Source organism: Nicotiana tabacum, chromosome 16, assembly GCF_000715075.1.
Source record: "Nicotiana tabacum cultivar K326 chromosome 16, ASM71507v2, whole genome shotgun sequence".
In the NCBI taxonomy this organism is placed as follows: Eukaryota; Viridiplantae; Streptophyta; class Magnoliopsida; order Solanales; family Solanaceae; genus Nicotiana; species Nicotiana tabacum.
In genome coordinates, this window is record NC_134095.1 from 162,181,743 (window position 1) to 162,204,503 (window position 22,761).

The 22,761-nt window shown below is 38.4% G+C and overlaps 1 protein-coding gene across 1 annotated transcript; it reads right to left on the reverse strand.

Moving 5' to 3' along the window:
* Positions 1 to 313: 313 nt before the first annotated feature.
* LOC107798604 (acylsugar acyltransferase 3-like) lies at positions 314 to 1,609 on the reverse strand. Its single transcript, XM_016621623.1, has one exon. The coding sequence runs from the start codon at positions 1,607 to 1,609 to the stop codon at positions 314 to 316; it is 1,296 nt and encodes a 431-aa protein (XP_016477109.1).
* Between the last annotated feature and the right edge of the window lie 21,152 nt (positions 1,610 to 22,761).

Here is a 22,761-nt window from a genome sequence, read left to right on the forward strand (position 1 = left end):
ACATAAGTAACTAGATGGTACAACACATAATAATTTATTAAATTTCCAAAGATTCATAAGTAAAGGGATAAAAAGTACACATATCGATTAACTGAAGGTTTAACATGCTTAACCAAAATACAGAATTACGATGATATTTGAGGGATTAAACACACAAATATCCTCATATTTTTGTATTGCAAAATGATAACATTGGAAAGAAAAGATTTTTTTTTCTGATGAAGTGGAGATAAAAGGGGTTGATCCTAGTAGATCGTGACAGCAAGGCCACTCTATCATTTACAATATTCCGTCACGTATTTGATTGTCACTCTTAGCTACTTGGAGAGGCAAACTCTAGGAGCTCTTCATCCTTCTCGAGTGCGGACATGTCTTGTTCCTTCATGGAGCTTAATACTTCCACTTCATCCCTACTTTTATTATCCATCAACAAAAACATATTTTTAACTGGGCCATTACTTGACATACTTACTTTTTCAGGCCTTCCCCGTCCAAAGTCTACATTGTAAAAAGGGAACTTATTGATACTACTAAACCTATAGATATCATACCAGGAATTATTGAAAAAGCTATCATTTGCTTCTCTGAATAGATCAATCGTTATAGGTAGAAATTCATCTGTTTTATCATGCTTATATTTTTTTCGAACTTCTTCTTTCGCCTCCCGTAGTTTACCAACTAATCTTGGCAGATCCATTTCTTTCTCTTCAGTTGTTATTATAGAAAAGAACGAACCAATATTTCCCATTAAATTTTGTGGCAATGGAGGTCGTAAGTTCATAGCCTGGACAAGTACAGATGGACAAATCGAACCTGAAGTCTTCTTTTTAGTAGCCATTGCACGTTGGTAAATGAATGCTGATACAATCTCAGTGGTTGTTGGATTTTGTATGTTTGAATTGTTTATAACCCTAGTTTTTAGGGCAACTAATTTAGATGATGAAAAAGCAAAACTTTTGAATGAACATTCTTCTCCTTTTGGCACAACTTCATGTCGATTTACCATGTCTTTTGTAGGTGGAAAAATAGTCGCAGCATTAAATTGAGGACTTTGTATTTTTGAACTTGGATTACGTGCTATAGTAGCCCAATCATGAATAAAGTTGGCTATTGTATATCCATCTCCAATTTTGTGTGTCAAACATGCACTGACTGCTATTCCTCCACAATTAAAATGACTAAGTTGAACCACAGCAAGACTACCATATGAATCCGTATAGGGAATTCCTTTCGGATAGACTAAATCTTCTTTGTCAGCATATGGATTATTGAGAATTTTAGACATTGGACAATCGATTTTGGTAGTGAAAAACTCGACTCCGTGATCATTACAATCAACAGAGACATTTTCATTCAACTTTCCTGCAAATGGATAATAATGGGATAAAACTTTTGAAAGGGAATTTTCAAGATGTTCAGATATAACGTTATTTGGTTTATCTGACCATGTGTTGCTCAATTTAGGGTAAAAAAAGGCGAAAGGCACGTAAATTCCACCGAGCATTTGATCAAGATAAGATAACTTGTGACAACGAAGTGAAGTTGGAGTAGGAAAATATGGTTTGATTATCTTTTTGCAAACTGATGATACAAGATTTGATGCACACATCTTAAGATAGAAGTGGTTGGAATATTGTGTTTCAAGACAAAAAAAGATTGCAGTGCGCTATCTAAATGAGGAAATGAGCTTATATAGTAAGTCGATGTTAATATGAGCTGCTGCTAGTGAGTCGATATCCATAAATGGATAGTGAGTTAATTTCCATAAATGGATTCTTTTATGGTAGTTGTAATTTAGACTAACCTATTAAATCTAGATATCTGCTAATTAAAACTTTAGATTTTAAGTTACTCTAAAAAAGTTGAAGCTCCATGCATACAAAAAGGGTAAGTGGGGTAAATTTCGAAAAATGATTATATAACTATGACTTTTTTCATCCAAGTCGTATAACAATTTTTTTGCATATAGGTTTTCGGTCGGGTCGATCAGTTGGGGCCGTTCCTTTTAATTGGGTCAATATTTATTAGATGGAAAACAAAAAACAAGAAAATATGGAGTAAAAAATATATTTTCCCAGAAAGTTGAGTTTTTCGGCAATTATGACTTTTGTATGAGTCTAATGGTGACAAAATGGTTAAAAGAAAACAGTTATCCGCTCATATTATCCATTAAAAAATGAGTTGGATAATGAACTTTTTAAAAACTGGTCAAATATGAATAAGAACCATATTATTTACTTAGAAAATGAATAACTAATGAGTTTAACTTTTACATTTATAAAGCCTCAAATTGAGGATTCCCCAAGTTTAGAAAACTAGGAATTCTATCAAAAGTGATCATATTGAAGAAGCATGGATAATATGGATATCCATATTATCCGGCGTTTAACCCTTTTATCCATATTAAATAGGATCGGGTCAGATAATTTATCCATTTTGTATTAACTGTTTTTGACCCGTCCATATTCGACCTGACCCGTTCGTTTGCTCCCCTTATATGAGTCTAGTGAGTTTTGTGTTAAAAAATATAGTTATATGATTTTGGTAAAAAAAATTATATTAATATAATTATATGACCGGATATTTATTGGGTTATATATATAGGCGTAGGCAGGACGCCGAACTGCTTGCACATTAATTGGATAAAGCAATGATCTTCATTATCCTATAGCTACATTTGGCCATGCCCAACACTTAGGCTATCCGGAAAAAAAATATTACTTTCCTTTTTAGTCTGTTCCAAAATAAATGACACATTTTTAAATTTGGAAATAATTCAACTTTAAACTCTTTCATTTTACCCATTTATCTTTAATGAGAAGTTTTTATAGCCACACAAATGTCATGACCCCACAAACTTTTTACGCCTTAAGCTTTTAAGACCACAAGTTCCTAAAGTCTTTTTCTTTTTTTCATAAACCCCGTATCGAGTCAAACGACCTCATCCAATATGAAACAGATGGAGTAATAATAATCATAGTTATTTGCCGAATTGTTTTAAAGAACGCATATCTTACTTTTGAAGGAAATAGTATACTTTAGAGTCAGAATTTTCAGTTAAATACTCGTGGGGATCGTATTATCTATGAATTATAATTTAAGTGGAATTATTATTATCCTAAGCCGGGGGCAAAGCCACCGTTTGCTAAGGGGGTCAATTGACCATCCTTCGTCGATATATTACAAAAAATTATACTACGTGTATAAGTAAAATATTAGATTTTAGATATATATGACATATATTGAACACCCTCTGTCAGGAGATTTTTTTACTTCTTTCAAGTCTGAACGCCCTTGGAAAATTTTCTAGCTACACCACTGTCCTAAATGCCGACATGGCAGAGAAGGTGTATGTATTGTCGTGATTGATCAATCAATAAAATGATTGATCAATTCACGAGAAGGTTTGGAATAGCAAGTGCTTAAAAGCATTTGCTGGAGTTAATTTTATAAATAAACAGAGTACATATTTGGATAGAAGTGCTAAAATAAAAATAAGCAGTGACATATTCGGTAAGCTATGATGAAAGTATTTCTTTTTTCTATTAAAAATGGTATGCCCATAAAACTGTTAGAGCGAAAAATGAACTTATTATTAGGATGTTTTTAATTTTAATTATTTAACATACAAATTAATTATCAGGAGCACCAGTTATATGACCTTCTCAAAAGTGGAATGCGCACTACAATTGTGGGGGAAGTGCACGATTAACCACTAATAACACATGTATTTACTTTTAAGCCACTGTTTAAATGTCTTTAGTTTTTAGTCACTGCTTTAATAAACTTTAATTGTCCGGACGAAAAGATCCTTCTGCTCATGTCCTTAACTTTTGAACTTAACTTCAGGACTTCAGAACTACATGTCCTTAGCTTTTGAACTTAACTTCAGGACTACATGTCCTTAACTTTTGAACTTGTAACTATAAGTTCAGGACCAAGTGTCTTTAACTTTTGAACTTGTTAGTCTAAGTCCAGAACCTATTGTCCTTAACTTTTGAGCTTGTTAGTCTAAGTTCAGGACTTCATGACCTATTGTCCTTAACTTTTGAACTTATAATTGTAAGTTTATGATCTATTGTCCTTAATTTTTGAACTTGTAATTGTAAGTTTAGGACATATTGTCCTTAACTTTTGAGCTTGTTAGTCTAAGTTTTGGACCAAGTGTCCTTAACTTTTGAACTTGTAATTCTAAGTTCAGGACCAAGTGTCCTTAACTTTTGAACTTGGAACTCGAAGTTTAGGACCAAGTGTCCTTAACTTTTGAACTCAAAACTCGAAATTCAGGACCAAGTGTCCTTAATTTTTACTACCGCTAAACATTGAAAATGTAGAAACCTCCATTACTTCTTTTTCTTTCATTCTCATCCCTCAAACTTGCTAATTCTGAGTTACTACTACTAGACTTGGAAATATTATAAGTAACCGTTTTGTTCCTATAAACTGTAGTGCTTTCTATTACTCTGAAAAAACACAAGAATTGGGTTCTATTTCTTTTTAGATCATGAACTGTGAAGAGATAGAAGAAATATGGCAGAAACAAATGAGATCGCTGCAGTCAAGTCTTTCCATTGCAAAAAGTAGCTTAACCCTTGATGATTCTAGGAGGAACTCTGATGCGTCCGTCAATCCAACAGATGAGAAAGGTTCTAGTTGCACAGTTCTTCTCCCGAAAGAGATAGAAGAAAGGGTAACACAATCTTTTTATATTATTTTTAATAGACTAGTGGCTACTATTGCTAAGCATTGAAAATACTGGATAAAAAGTAAATACCACTTTAAAAAGTGACTATCCCATATAATATAATTTTTACAACAATTGTTGTGTCTACTAGAATATCCATTGGGCCCATTTGAATTAGATTTGTGGACTTTGGTTATTGGTCCACCATTCAACAAATAAGAAAATGAAGAAGAAGAAAAAAAGAACAACCATCCCTCTTCCCGCTTGTTTTTTTTTTTTTCTAAAAATTATATAGTTGTCGTTAATTACTTATTTTTTTCTGAACAGACTAAAAATAAAAATGTATTATATAAAATGAAATGAACGGAATTATTACTTTGTCGTTCGTATTTGAGCATTTAATTCCCAGCTTTAACTCTTGTACCCGTTTTCAGTGATTTCAAATCCAGAAGTTAATCGTACTTTGGCAACTTTAAGTAAGCCAGAATTTTTTTTTTGGGTGATAGTGAAAAAATTAACTCAGCTTCCAATGATCAAAGCTAAAAGCTTTAGGCATCTTTTGAGCATATTCAACTTTGATTTACATAGAAAATGCTTTAGTCAGATTACATAAACATGTAAAAAGCTCTTTGCAGCTCAAAAGGCAGTCACAAAATAAAATAAAACAAAAAGAAGAGGAATGAATAAATAGAATAAATGCCTCAACCACCAGTTGATATGCTCTCCATCTTCTTGTATCCAAATAAACCTAAACTTCTCAAGTGGACAGTTCCCAATTATAATATTACTAGATGAGGTATACCTCGGGTCCAACATCGCTAACTTGTTGTTCTGTTTGCTACAAAAAATTCTTTTGATAGATAAACACGACGTCCTATTATAAAAAAACGACGTTATTGGATATAGAGGGAATACAAATAGAAGTAAGGGGTTTTAAGGAATCTATTATTTGTACATCATTCATTTTGATTCAGACAGCGACCAAACACAAACAAATTGTATTCAAAGCGTGTGGACTGAAGTTTCTCATTTTTGATACATCTATTTGTTGTTCCAAACTACATAAAAATTATAAGTTGAAATTTTATTACATACATATCTAAGATGCTTTTTTACTTTCTCGCACATCTAAGCTAATAATGACTAATTTTACAGTACCAGGGGCAGGTACCACCATTTGAATTTGAATAATCTTAGAAACATACACAACCAATGGATTAAAGTTGAAGGAGCTTTTCTCTTCCACCTCCAAGTTAAGGTTTCAAATATGCCAATAGATGAATACCTGGTAACTATTCTTTGATCAGACTAACCTAAAGTAATTAATACATACCTCCATTGCTGAGATTAAGAACAAAGAGATCCACAGAAAAAATTCCTACTAATAATAACGCAAACCAAGAAAATAAAAACGGTAGGATAGATAAATAGTTTTGTTTTCCTCAAAATTGTCAAGTATAATATCTAAAAAAAATAGATGAATCACGAATCCATGCTTATGAAGATAGATCCAGACATACAAAATAGTGAAAAGTTCATTAATTTCAGAGTTTTCTGTTGAAATTACCAATTTTTTGAAGCTCACACAGTCATGCTTAATTCATCATTGAACAAGTTTAAATAGCCCCTTAAACTATGTATGACTAATTAACTAACCATAAAAATAAGAGAATAGAACATGTGAACATATTAAAACCAATGTGATTTTTTGTTTAGCTCCCTTCCTAAGGAATGTTTTATCAATACACTTTGTATTGCCTTCAAATTTGTTGTTATGTCAAAACGCTACCAGAATAGTAAAAGGGAGATGGCCCCTAAAAAACTGTCAATGATATTCGAACATATTTTAACTTATTTATAAAACAGAATCGGTGGCTATAGTTGGTATATTCTCATAAAAAGAAAGAAAATATCTGAAGTTCCCACAAGTCAAAAAGTTTAACACCATCTTGAGTTGCAATCTTATAGTATCACCACACAAGCAAAACATATCACTTATAATTTTAATCACACAACCTGCTTTAAGTTGCTAAAAGAATGATAATCAAAAGTTTCATTCATAACAGAATACTCATTGCTAAGAAACAATCATTTTATTAAAAGGAAATATCATTACAACTGCATGACCATCAAACCTTACGACATTAGCTTTGGCGGTTGACAATAAAAAGGGAACAAAAACACAGAGACGAAAAGAAAGGAAAACAATAATAGTACTTGTATAACTCTAGAGGAGTTCCATTAGTAACTTATGATGCTTTTGAAGCAAAATAAAATAAAAATCTAACCTTACATCTCATATCTTGAATATAGCCACTGAAGTCCGTGTTTCAAGGATCCATAAGGGTGAATCTGAAGATGTGCAGCAGTCGTATTCTGAAGCATCTGCAACATGCATTAGAAGCTTATACTTGACGACTCCATAAATGTGAAAACTATTCGCAACTCCACAACATCGCGAAAAAAAATTGTAAAGGGCTTGACTTTTATATCATAATATCTTTTGATAGAGTGTTGGATAAGAATAAGTATAAAGTTTATGCAAATACAAAGATATCTTTTTATTCAATTGTCACGACCCGGATTTTCTACACTCGGGAGTCGTGTTGGCGCCTACTCGTGGAAGCTAGGCAAGCCAAATATTGTAAAATCATTACCTTCTTTTTTTTAACATGTTCAACAATTTAAAATAATAAGTGATTAAACAATGGAATAAATTAAGTAACCAGAATGCGAAAGACGAAAAACTTAATAATTCAACCAAACACTGCTACATAATCTGAAGCTATGTTGCGCGGACTCTCCAAAATATAGCCGCACCCGTGTCGGATCCTTAAAAAATGCACTACTTTTGGAGGATCCGACACGTATCCGGCCACATTTTCAAAGAGTCCGAGCAACATAGATCTGATGTACAATACTACCCAGAATTTGGTGTCATAAGTCACGGAATATCTAAGAATACTACAAATAAGGTCTGAATGGAAATACATAAGTCTGTCTCTGAATAAGTTAAAACAGAAAGAGAAACGATAGGAGGAGACGCCAAGGCCCGCGGACGTCTGCAGGACTACCTCGGGTCGCCTGAATGGACTGAAGACAACACCCTCATTGCGGTCCAAATGCTCGGGTATCAGTATATGCACACAGTGCAGAGTGTAGTATCAGCACAACCGACCCCATGTGCTGGTAAGTGCCTAGCCTAACCTCGGCGAAGCAGTGATGAGGCTAGGAACAGACTACCAAATAAACCTGTGCAGTGAAATCATATACAGCGGAAGCAGATAATTACAACTAAAGTAGGGCAGGGGAAACATGTTGCGGGGAGTAACAGATAACAACAGAATAATAGTAGAGAAATGTAAGGAACGCTATAAATCAGTTACCAGCAAAAGATAAGGAAATAAGAAGAACAAATACACATGTAATACCATTGCAGGCGTGCAACCCGATCCCATTTTATATAGCACTATTGCATGCGTGCAACCCGCTCCCATTTCATATAGTACCTTTGCATGCGTGCAACCCGTTCCCATTTCATATATTACCATTGCAGGCGTACAACCCACTCCCATGTATTACTGTTGCCGGCGTGCAACCCGCTCCCATGTATTATCGTTGCAGGCGTGCAACCCGCTCCTATTTCATTTATCAACACCAATCATAAAAGAATCCCGACAAGGGAACAATAGCATAATAACAACATCCCAGCAAGGGAATAATAATATTACAACAACATCCCAGCAAGGGAACAATAATATAACAATAATATCTCGGTAAGGGAACAATAATAAAATTCTCATACGAAGCACGAATAAACCACAATGGAATCATAAAGATTACAATACAAGACTCACGGGCATGCTTGTCACTGACATATAGATACTCGTCACTATGCCTATACGTCGTACTCCACAGTTAACACGTAGCAAATAAGACACGACTCCTAATCCCTCAAGCTAAGGTTAGACCAAATACTTACCTCAAACTTCCACGGCCAACTCAAGCCTAAAACACCGCTTTTGCTTTAGAATTCGCCTCCAAATTACTTGTATCTAGTTCAAATTAATTTAACAACGTCAATATATACTAAAGAATTCATACCCAACGCTTAATTATAGGTTTTCTATCATTTTCCACAAAAAGTAAAAAATTGACCCCGGGCCCGCTTGGTCAAAATATGAGGTTCGGACCAAAACCCGATCACTCATTCATCCACGAGCCCAAATATGCAATTAGTTTCGGAATTCGACCCCAAAAAAGAGGTCTAAATTCCAATTATTCAAAAAGTCCCAACTCTACCCAAATCCCCAATTTCTACCATAAAGAATCATGATTTAGGCCTAGAAATCTAATGGGTGTTAACGAATATTGAAGAAAATAAGTCCAAGAACACATATCTATGGCTTTGTGGTGAAATCCCTCTTCAAAAATCGCCTAAGTTCGAGTTTAAGTGAAAACGTTATGAAGTTTTGAAGAAATCCCGTTTTGCTACTATTTTAAAATAACTGGGCAGGGAACCTATGCGTTCGCACACGATTGGATGCGTTCGCATAGAACAAATGGTGACCCCCAGAATTAACTCTATGCTATCGCGGACCTACCTATGCAATCGCATAGAACAAATGATGACCCCCAGAATTAACTCTATGCTATCGCTGACCTACCTATGCAATCGCATAGAACAAATGATGACCCCCAGAATTAACTCTATGCTATCGCGGACCAAGCTATGCAATCGCATTGAACAAATGATGACCCCCAGAATTAACTCTATGCTATCGCGGACCTAGCTACGCAATCGCATAGAACAAAAACCTGGACACCAGCAAACAGGAAAAACACCAGATTTTCTAAGTTCGAATCACACCGACGCCACCGAAACTCACCCGAGCCCTTGGGCTCTAAATCAAACATGCACGCAAGCCTAAAAACATCATACGGACTTGTTCATGAGATCAACTCGCCAAAATAACATCTTAAACAACGAATTTAGCATAGAAATTTAAGAAAAATCTCAAAACTTTCAAAGTATCAAATTTCACAACTACAGGTCCAAATCACATCAAACGACTTCCGTTTCTTACCAAATTTATAGACGCATCTTAAATGTCATATTGAACTTGTATCGGGCTCCGGAACCAAAATACGGGCTCGATACCATAAATTTCAAATATAATCAAATTTCCAAAAACTCTTATATTTTCAGCAAAACAATTTCTTTCAAAAATTCATTTCTTGGGCTTGGGACCTCGGAATTCGATTCCGGGCATACGCCCAAGTCCTATATTTTTCTGCAGACCCTCCGATACCGGCAAATCACAGGTCCAAATCCGTTTACCCAAAATATTGACCGAAGTCAACTTAAATTTAATTTTAAAGGCCAAATTAACATTTTCATCACATTTCCACATAAAAGCGTTCCGGATATGCGTCGGACTGCGCACGCAAATCGAGGTGAGGAAAAAAGAGGCTTCTAAGTACTCGGAACACATAATTTACTCATAAATCGAGTGATAACCTTTTAGATAATCACATCCTCCACCTTTAAAACAACCGCTCGTCCTCGAACGGACATAAGAAGGAAATACCCGAGTCGGGAAAAGATGGGGATAACAGATCCGTATATCGGACTCGAACTCCCAGGTCGATGCCTCAGCAGGCTGACCTCTCCACTGAACATGAACAGAAGGGAAACTCTTCGATCTCAACTGACGAACCTGCCGGTCTAGAATAGCTACCGGCTCCTTCTCATATGACAAGTCCTTGTCCAACTGGACAGTGCTGAAGTCTAACACGTGGGATGGATCGCCGTGATACTTCCGAAGAATTGACATATGAAACACTGGATGCACGGCTGATAAACTCGGCGGCAACGCAAGTCTGTAAGCCACCTCTCCCACTCGATCAAGAATCTAAAATGGGCCAATGAACCTAGGGCTAAGCTTGCCCTTCTTTTAAAATCTCATCACACCCTTCATAAGTGACACTCGAAGCAAAACCTGCTCGCCAACCATGAATGCCACATCATGAACCTTACGATCGGCATAACTTTTTTGCCTGGATTGAGCTGTACGAAGCCTATCCTGAATGATCTTGACCTTGTCCAAGACATCCTATACTAGATCCGTACCTAACAACCGAGCCTCTCGCGGCTTAAACCATCCAACCGACGACCGACACCGCCTACCATACAAAGCCTCACAAGGAGCCATTTGGATACTCGACTGGTAACTGTTGTTATAGGAAAACTCCGCTAAAGGCAAAACTAACCCCACGAGCCTCCAAAGTCAATGACACAAGCTCGGAGCATATCCTCGAAAATCTGAATAGTACGCTCGGACTGCCCGTCCGTCTAAGGATGAAATGTTGTGCTCAACTCGACCCGTGTACCCAACTCTCGCTGAACTGCTCTCCAGAAATACGAGGTAAACTGCGTACCTTGATCAGAAATGATAGACACGGGCACACTATGAAGACAAACAATCTCCCGGATATAGATCTCAGCTAACCTCTCGGAAGAATAGGAGACTGCCACAGGAATGAAATGCGCTGACTTGGTCAGCCTATCAACAATAACCCATACTGCATCAAACTTCCTCTGAGTCCGTGGGAGTCCAACAATGAAGTCCACAGTGATCCGCTCCCACTTCTACTCAGGAATCTCAATCTTCTGAAACAAACCACCAGGTCTCTGATGTTCGTACTTTACCTGCTGACAATTCAAACACCGTGCCACATACGCAATAATATCCTTCTTCATCCTCCTCCACCAATAGTGCTGCCGCAAATCCTGATACATTTTAGTGGCGCCCGAATGAATTGAGTACTGGGAACTATGGGCCCCCTCTAAAATCAACTTTCGGAGTCCATCTACATTAGTCACACATACTTGACCCTGAAGCCTCAAAACTCCATCATCTCCTAATGTAACCTTCTTGGCACCACCGTGCTTCACTGTATCTCTGAGGACACGCAAATGAGGATCATCATACTGCCGATCTCGGATACGCTCCAATAAAGAATAACGAGCAACTATGCAAGCTAATACACGGCTGGGCTTAGAAACATCCAATCTCACGAACTGATTGGCCAAAGCGTGAACATCCAAAGCAAGCGGCCTCTCACGGACCGAAATATATGCAAGACTGCCCATACTGGCTGACTTCCTACTCAAAGCATCGGCCACCACATTGACCTTCCCCGGATGATATAAGATGGTGATATCATAATCTTTCAATAGCTCCAACCACCTCCTCTGCCTTAAATTCAACTCCTTCTACTTGAACAAGTATTGCAAACTCTTGTGATTCGTGAACACCTCACATGCCACGCCATACAGATAATACCTCCAAATCTTCAACGCATGAACAATGGTTGCTAACTCCAAATCATAGACCGGATAGTTCTTCTCATGAATCTTCAACTGATGCAAAGCATAAGCAATGACATTGTCATCCTGTACCAATACCGCACCAAGTCTAATACGAGATGCATCACAATAAACTGTATATGGTTCTGAACCTATGGGGAAAACCAATATCGGCGCCGTCGTCAAAGCTGTCTTGAGCTTCTGAAAGCTTACCTCGCACTCATTCAACCACCTGAACTGGGCACCCTTCCGGGTCAACCTGGTCATTGGGGCTGCAATAGATGAAAACCCCTCCACAAACCGATGATAATAGCCTGCCATACCCAAGAAACTCTGGATCTCTGTAGCTGATGCAGGTCTAGGCCAGTCCTTGACTGCCTCTATCTTCTTTGGATCTACCTAAATACCCTCTACTGAAACAACATGACCCAAGAAAGCAACTGACCCCAACCAAAACTCGCACTTTGAAAACTTAGCATACAACTGACTATCTCTCAAAGTCTGAAGAACAACTCTCAGATGCTGCTCATGCTCCTCCCGGCTATGGGAATTAATCAAAATATCATCAATGAAGACGATCATGAATGAATTCAAGTAAGGCCTGAACACTCGGTTCATCAAATCCATAAAAGCTACTGGTGCATTGATCAACCCAAATGACATTACCAAGAACTCATAATGCCCGTACCGAGTGCGGAAAGCTGTCTTAGGGACATCGGATGCCATAATCCTCAACTGATGGTAGCTAGATCTCAAGTCAATCTTCGAAAACACCTTGGCACCTTGAAGTTGATCAAACAAATCATCAATCCTCGGTAACGGATACTTATTCTTGATTATAACCTTGTTCAACTGTCGGTAATCTATACACATTCGCATTGATTCGTCCTTCTTCTTAACAAACAACACCGGCGGTACCCCAAGGCGAGACACTAGGTCTAATGAAGCCTTTCTCAAGCAAGTCTTGCAACTTCTCCTTCAACTCTTTCAACTTAGGCGGGGCCATACGATACGGCGGGATAGAAATAGGCTGAGTGCCCGGAGCCAAATCAATGCAGAAGTTAATATCCCTGTCGGGTGGCATACCTGGCAGGTCTGAAGGAAATACCTCAGGAAACTCACGAACAACAGGCACAGAATCAATAGAAGGAACCTCGACACTAGAATCATGAACATATGCCAAATAGGCCAAACACCCCTTCTCGACCATGCGCCGAGCCTTCATATATGAGATAACACTATGGGTAGAATGACCAGGAGTCCTTCTCCACTCTAAACAAGGCAATCCCGACAAGGCTAAGGTCACAATCTTGGTATGACAGTCTAAGATCGCGTGGTAAGGTGATAACCAGTCCATCCCCAATATGACATCAAAATCAACCATGTCCAGAAGTAACAAGTCTACTCGGGTATCAAGACCCCCAATCACAATTATACAAGAATGATAGACACGATCTACCACAATAGAATCACCCACTGGTGTAGACATATATACAGGAGCACTGAAAGAATCACTAGACATGATCAAATACGGTGCAAAACAAGATGACTCATAAGAGTATGTAGACCCTAGATCAAATAGCACTGAAGCATCCCTACTACAAACCAGAACAGTACATGTGATAACTGCATCAGAGGCCTCATCCTTAGGCCTAGCTGGAAGAGCATAACATCGGGGCTGGACCCCACCACTCTGAACTACATCTCTGGGATGGCCTACTACTGGCTGGCCTCCACCTCTAGCGGCCTGAGCTCCACATCTAATACCTCTACCTCCACCTCTAGCACCTCTACCTCCACCTCTAGCTGGCTAAGTGGGCGGTGGAACACTAGGTGCCTGAACCATGGCTCGGAAACCCTGGTGCTGAGAACTGCTCGGTGCTCGAGGGCAATATCTAGCAATGTGCCTCATGTCGCCATAAGTAAAACACGCCCTTGGCTACTGGGGCTGACGACCCTGAAAACTCTGAAGCGGAGGTGCACTGATAGGATCTGGTAATGCACTATAGGACTGCTGATCGGAACACTGCATGTGAGAACCACGGCCACCCGGAGCACTGTGAGAAGCCTGAAGTGCTGACTGAAAAGGCCTAGGAGGTGGCCTCTACCAAAAGAGTCCCTGCCTCCAGACAAGGCACCACTGAATATGCCTGAATAACGAGGCCTCTTGTCAGACCCCTGACCACCTCCTTGTGATAGAACCATCTCAACCCTCCTGGCCACATTGGCCGTATCCTGAAAGGAAATCTCACTCCCCTTCTCCTTAGCCATCTGAAGTAGAATAGGCTGAGTGAGTCCCTCAATGAACCTCCTCCTCCTCCTCTCTCTCTCTCTCTCTCTCTCTCTCTCTCTTAGTGGGAAGTATAAAAAGAGCATGACGGACCAAGTCAATAAATCTGGTCTCGTATTGAGTAACAGTCATAGAACCCTACTGGAGACGCTCGAACTGCCTCCGATAGATCTCTCTTTGAGTGATAGGAAGAAACTTCTCCAAAAATAGCTGGGAAAACTGGTCCTAAGTCAAAGTTGGCGACCCAACTAGTCTATCCAAACAATAATCCCTACACGAAGTCTTGGCGGATCCAGATAAGAGAAAAGTAGCAAAGTCGACCCCATTGGTCTCCACTATCCCAATATTCTTGAGAACCTCATGACAGCTGTATAAATAATCCTAGGGATCCTCAAAAGATGCACCACTAAAAGTGGTGGTGAAGAGCTTGGTGAACTGTCCAATCTCCACAAGGTATCAGCAGACATAGTTGCTCCATCACCGGTCTGAGCTACCACACCTGGCTGAATTGCTCTAACTGGCTGAGTTGCTGGAGAATGAAACTGGGGATTCATCTGCTTCGGAGTGCGAGTAGCAGGAGTCTGGGCTCCTCCTCCAGCCTAAGAGACGGCTGGTGCTACAGGAAGCAAGTCTGCCTCGGTAACACTTTCCATAAAGCCCACTAGACGGACCAGAGCATCCTCGAGTACCGGGGTAGCAATGAAACCCTCTAGGACCTGAGCTGGGCCCATCGGAACTGTCTGGGCCGGAACCTCATCATCATACTCAACCTGAGGCTCCGCCGCTGATGCTGCTACTCTGGGCTGAGCTCTGCCCCTGCCTCGGCCTCTAGCACGGCCTCGGCCTTGCCCTCTGCCCTTCGTGGAAGTTGCTGCTGGGGGCTCGGGCTACTGATCGGTGGATGAGGAAGCGCGTGTTCCCTCCATCTGCGAAAGAACAGAGTAAAAATTCAATTAGCATTGAGAAACCAAACCGCACGGCAGGAATGAATAAATGTGATGTTTTCCCTAACTTTGTAGCCTCTGGGGGGTAAATACAGACGTCTCCGTACCGATCCCTCAGACTCTACTAAGCTTGTCCGTGAATTGTGAGACCTATGTAACCTAGAGCTCTGATACCATCTTGTCACGACCCGGATTTCCCACCCTCGAGAGTCATGATGGCGCCTACTCGTGGAAGCTAGGCAAGCCAAATATTTTAAAATCGTTACCTTCTTTTTTTTAAACATGTTCAACAATTTAAAATAATAAGTGATTAAACAGCGGAATAAATTAACCAGAATGCAGAAGATGAAAAACTTAATAATTCAACCAAACACTGTTACGTAATCTGAAGTACAATACTACCTAGAATTTGGTGTCACAAGTCACGGAATATCTAAGAATACTACAAATAAGGTCTAAATGGAAATACATAAGTCTGATTCTGCATAAGCAAAAACAGAAAGAGAAAAGATAGGAGGAGAAGATAAGGCCCGCGGACGTCTGCAGGACTACCTCGGGTCGCCTGAATGGACTGAAGACAGCACCCTCACTGCGGTCCAAATGCTCCGGTATAATTATCTGCACACATTGCAGAGTGTAGTATTAGCACAACCGACCCCATATGCTAGTAAGTGCCTAGCCTAACCTCAGCGAAGTAGTGACGAGGCTAGGACCAGACTACCAACTAAACCTGTATAGTTAAATCATATGCAGTGAAATAGAAGCAGATAATTACAACTAAAGTTGGGTGGGGGAAACATTTTGCGGGGAGTAACAGATAACAACAAAATAACAGTAGAGAAATGTAAGGAACGCCATAAATCAATTACCAGCAAAAAATAAGAAAATAAGAAGAACAAGTACACATGTAATACCGTTGCAGGCATGTAACCCGATCCCATTTCATATAGCATTGTTGCAGGCGTGCAACCCGCTCCCATTTCATATTGTACCTTTGCAGGCGTGCAACCCGTTCCCATTTCATATATTACCGTTGAAGGCGTGCAACCCACTCCCGTTTCATGTATTACCGTTGCAGGCGTGCAACCCGCTCCCATTTTATGTATTACCGTTGCAGGCGTGCAACCCGCTCCCATTTCATTTATCAACACCAATCATAAAAGAATCCTGGCAAGGGAACAATAGCATAATAACAACATTGTCATGCCCCGAAATTGGGGAGCGAGACCAGCACCTAGTGTTTTACCTATCCTTGCGTACCAACTTGCAACTAAGGGACTCTGAACATATGATGTCATACTTTTGGCCATGGGTCACATTGCAAGACGACAGCGAATGCTGACTAAATATCAATATAAAACTTGGCCGACAAGGCCGTCATCATATTTATTACAGCTGACAACCCAACCAAATATACATACAAGGACTGAAAGTCTAACATACTGCACTAACTGACAAGATATGTCTACAAGCCTCTACTGATGGATATACTGTGTTCGGAACGGCTCTCCGACCTACTCATGACATATATACGTATATATACAAGATATACAAAAGGCTCTAGACCTGGAAACTCCGAAAGGCATGGAGCTTACCGATCAATCTGAACTCAGGCAACACTTAGTGAAGAGGCCTACTCGTTTGTCTGTCTGACCTGCACGCATGAAATGCAGTGCCCCCAGAAAAGGGACATCAGTACGAAATAATGTACTGAGTATACAAGGCAATATACTGAAAGCCGAAACTGAACTGATAATATAATAACTGCAAGTAGCTGGAAGTCAAAGATAATCTGAAGATAAGCTTACCTGCTGATACTGACTCAACTCTCTCAATATAGTAAGTAAAATAGTTGTCCGGCCCTATAAGGCTCGGTATATATATATATATATCTGTCAAGAGAGCAGCAAGCCTATATATACAGTATTACAGTATTTTCATTACCATCGAGCTATAATCGATGGGCAGGCCCTATTGGGCAACCTCTGATCAGATGGTAAGTTATATACCGAGCCTACTGTGGCCGAGCGCTTATAAGCGAGCCCAGTTGGTCGAGATACAGAGCCTAGTATGGCCGAGCGCTTATGAGCGAGCCTACTATGGCAGAGCATATATATATGTATACCGAGCCTAGGCTCGGTATACATATATATATGCTCTGCCATAGTAGGCTCGCTCATAAGCGCTCGGCCATACTAGGCTCTGTATCTCGACCAACTGGGCTCGCTTATAAGCGCTCGGCCACAGTAGGATCGTCATATAACTTACCATCTGATCAGAGGTTGCCCAATAGGGGCCTGCCCATCGATTATAGCTCGATGGTAATGAAAATACTTTTAATACTGTATATATATAACTTCTCTGCTCTCTTGACTGAAAGAAGGAAATACTCAACTGAATATGAAATCCCGATAAGGAGAATATTATAACTTACAACACTAGAAAAATATACGTAATTTGCGAAACTAGCAAAATATACGTAAATTCCGGGATGTGAATGTAATGACGAGATCATGTCAAATGAAAGAAAAGCTTAGCCTTAACATACCTTAACCAATTCTCTTAATATTTCCTCTAACATGCATCTTTTGCAAAAATACGTAACGGCGGATCGAAATAGGAAAAAATCTGTTATCAAGCTTAGCATCCAACGTTCCTGGTCCACGGAGATTAAAACTAGTACGTTGCTTTCATGACTCTTAGATAATGACTGAAACGCTGCTTTCATGAATCTCCAGGTAAAGACTTACGTTACTTACATGATTTTTAAGTTAGAGATGCTTTAAATATGGAATGGTGGCTTAACCACATTCAAAGGCCTTTAAATCTTGCCACCTACTCAGTAATGACTAAAGAGTCATATATATATATATTTGGGTGGTTTGATGTCACGTGGGGTGAGGTAGGTATTTTAATCTTTATTCAACATATTAGTTAATTAGGTAATTTCCTACTATCCGATAATTAATTAATTATCCGCATAATTTAAAAATTACCACATCTTACTTAAAATTCTATTTATTTTTAAAATACTTTATATATACTTTATATATTATACTACCGTGGTCATATGATACCTTGCATGGTATTAGTTCATAATTATCGGGTATTAATGCTCGGCCTGAATTCTATCTCAACATGCCAAATTTGGACGAAAATTCATGTTCTTTGATTTGCTTACCCTCTCACCTTCACGAATTTACTTATAACTTATTTGAAATAACATAATACTTAAAAACTCAAAAATAATCTCATTCACGAGCTTATATCAATTTACTCATGGTGTATTTTCATGTATGAGAACATGGGGTGTAACAAACATCCCGGCAAGGGAATAATAATATTACAACAACATTCCGGCAAGGGAACAATAATATTACAAAAATATCCCGGCAAGAGAACAATAATAAAATTTTCATACGAAGCACGAATAAACCACAACGGAGACATAAAGATTACAATACAACACTCACGGACATGCTTCACACCCACGTATAGATACTCGTCACCATGCCTATATGTCGTACTCCACAGATAACACGTCGCAAATAAGACATGACTCCTAATCCCTCAAGCTAAGGTTAGACCAAACACTTACCTCAAACTTCCACGGCCAACTCAAGCCTCAAACACCGCTTTTCCTTTAGAATTTACCTCCAAATTACTTGTATCTAGTCCAAACTAATTTAACAACATCAATATATACTAAAGAATTCATACCCAACTTTTAATTATAGGTTTTCTATCATTTTCCCCAAAAAGTCAAAAATTGACCCCGAGCCCGCTTAGTCAAAACAAGAGGTTCAGACCAAAACCCGATCACCTATTCACCCACGAGCCCAAATATGCAATTAGTTTCGGAATCCGACCCCAAAAAGCGGTCTAAATTCAAATTATTCAAAAAGACCTAACTCTACCCAAATCCCCAATTTCTACCGTGAAGAATCATGATTTAGGCCTAGAAATCTAATGGGTGTTAATGAAAATTGAAGAAAACAAGTCTAAGAACACATACCTATGGCTTTGTGGTGAAATCCCTCTTCAAAAATCGCCCAAGTTCGAGTTTAAGTGAAAATGTTATGAAGTTTTGAAGAAATCCCGTTTTTCTACTATTTTAAAATAACTAGGCAGGGAACCTATGCGTTCGCACACGATTAGATGCGTTCGCATAGAACAAATGGTGACCCCCAGAATTAACTATATGCTATCGCGGACCTACCTATGCAATCGCATAGAATAAATGATGACCCCCAGAATTAACTCTATGTTATCGCGGACCTACCTATGCAATCACATAGAACAAATGATGACCCCCACAATTAACTCTATGCTATCGCGGACCTTGCTATGCAATCGCATAGAACAAATGATGATCCCCAGAATTAACTCTATGCTATTGCAGGCCTAGCTATACAATCGCATAGAACAAAAACCTAAACACCAGCAAACAGCAAAAATACCAGATTTTCTAAGTTCGAATAACCCCGACGCCTATCCGAAATACACCCGAGCCAAGTCTAAAAATATCATACGGACTTTCTCGTGAGATCAAATCGCCAAAATAACATCTTAAACAACGAATTTAGCATAAAAATCTAAGAAAAATCTCAAAACTTTCAAAGTATCAAATTTCACAACTACGGGTCCGAATCACATCAAACGACTTCCGTTTCTTACCAAATTTCACAGACGCATCTCAAATGTCATATTGAACCTGTACCGGGCCCTGGAACCAAAATACGAGCCCGATACCATAAATTTCAAATATAATCAAATTTCCAAAAACTCTTATATTTTCAGTAAAATAATTTCTTTCAAAAATTTATTTCTCGGGCTTGGGACCTCGGAATTCGATTCCGGGCATATTTCCAAGTCCCATATTTTCTTACGGATCCTCCAGGACCAACAAATTATAGGTCCGGATCCGTTTACCCAAAATATTGACAGAAGTCAACTTAAATTCAATTTTAAAGGCCAAATTAACATTTTCATCACATTTACACATAAAAGCGTTCTGGATATGCGTCCGGACCGCGCATGCAAATCGAGGTGAGGAAAAAGGAGGTTTCTAAGGCCTCGGAACACAGAATTTACTCATAATTTGGGTCATCACATCAATATTGTAGCTACCGCTTCAATTATACCTATCAATATCTTACGGTTTACTAAGAAGGACAGGACCTTAAGTCAAAGCGATAGTCTTTTATTTCACTTTTAAAATTTTCCTATTGCTTTTGTGAGAAAAAGACTATATATGAAGATGCAGCAATAAATTGAATATGAAGCAACTAACATTAACTAATTAGAATATCTATAAATCTGTTTCTGTAAGGCAGTTTGCATTTCCACAAGGTAGGGTAATGAACTCGGCACGTGAACAATGTACAATCATAAATTTTGCATCAAGTGTCTCACAACTCTACTTCTCTTAGATTGCTTGAACTATAATAAGTTTTTCTCATAGGAGGAAAGAAATGCAAGACTCAAACAGTTCACAGGCAGCTTGCTCTAGTTGATCTTGCCAGTTTGCTTTAATTGGTCTTACCAGCTCGCTTTAATTGGTCTTGCCAGTCAAATTTCTAACTGTTTGCTCCAAGTACCACAATACACGTATGCTGATCTTGAATTAAGAATACACCACATTATTAAGCGATTGAAATTTTTATTTGCAAAATAAACCAAGGCTGCATGATTGTTTGAAAACTTTTAGCGTTAGGTTTAGTCTTTTTAAGGTAAATGTTGCCCTTGGTTGTCAGGCCTCTCTTCTCCCCAACCATAGACCCGATGCTCTACCCCTCCTCCACTTCTTTTTATTCATTATATATTTTATGTATCTCTAAGTTTGTCCACAACCACATACTCAACTTTAATAATATAGAAGTCACACAAACTGGAGGTCACAAATTGAAATTACCTTTTTTAGCATACACAAAAATAAGTAGCAAGTAGAGTGCCTTACAAAAAGCCCTATCTGTTATACAATTTCCTAACACAAATGAAATGGATCAGGTAAAAGACAAAGTAATTGAACCCTTAGGGGTAACTCGCGAGGATTCAATATCTATTTATTTATTTAGCAAAATAAGAACTGTTTTGAGTAACATTCACCTGTAGTATAAAGTTGATAATTTATAACAAATATACCATTATCTAATGCTTAGAGACGTGAACCGTGAAGCAAAGAGGAGTAAAACATTATAAATTCTACCGTCTTTTAGCAAAGAAAATGTAGGAAAGAAATGATGACCTTTTGTCACCCCTCTTTATGCTACTATAGAAAGGTATATTTGTACATAAAAGTAACCAAAACTTCGACATTTAACTGAAACTGTCTGTTTGCACTTTGAAACTGATATTTACCAATATGACCGATATGAGAATACAATTGAGCAATGAATTCACCATGTACAGTGTACTACTTTCTGATATCATTATAGCAATAACCAATATCTAATAGTTTATCTAAATAAGAGACCAAAATCTAATATTATTGCTTTAGGATGATTCAACGCCAGTGAGTCAAATTGTTTAACCAACTGTGCAAAATGATATATATTGGAATGATGAGCATATATGGTATCAAACAGTTTAAGAATATCTACTAAAGACATATTGGTGAAACAAAATTGTATCAGACAATTTTATTTTTTTTGAATTCTTTTGTTAATGATATTTGAACGAAAAATGTCGCTCGATACAGTTGATCTGGAGTTATTAAATTGCTCAAAAAATAAAGCAAACAAAATTGAAGCCCTACTCCTTTGATCCTATAGGAAGTTAGCTTCACTGTCATAACCACAAAGTGGAAAAAAAAACATAGTAAAATAATCAATTTATAACCAGGTACTCTCGAAAAAATTGCGAAATAATTGGAATTCATATATAGAAAACCAAAATTATAAAAGTGAAGACTGAATCTAAGATACCCGTGAATGTATCCTCTTTTTAGAGATATCCAGATCTTGAATTCATTAACTTGCATGGAGAACATTTTCCTCCTACCCAATTTGGAAACTCTCAAATTGTCAGGAAATTATCTTACTGTTTCTTTTCCCAAGTTTAACTGGTGGAGCAGTACTGCAGTAGCCACCAACAGAGCTAGAAATACACATCCTTGAACTCTTGATCTATAACAATAAGTAAATAGCAGAGAGATAACCATTGCCTCTGTAAGAGAAGACAACGAAGAAAGCTAGATGGGGCTATGGGGGACTATGAGCTTAGAATATTCTAACTGAAGAATGTAAGCGAATTTGAGAGATACGAAAATGCAAAATACAGAATGAATGAGGTGGGTGTTCAATTCTGCCTTAGGTTTGAAACGACAAAATTACCCTTAGTCGACCACTTTAGCTTTTCTATATAATATAATAGATAGAAATATCCCAAAACAAAAAATTACCCACATATTCACATTTTCCAACAAATTAAATATATACATATCAATCTTATGATAGCTACTTTTTTCCTC

Coding starts and splice junctions, on each gene's coding strand:
- LOC107798604 (XM_016621623.1), bottom strand. CDS start 1,609: ATGTGTGCATCAAATCTTGTATCATCAGTTTGCAAAAAGATAATCAAA.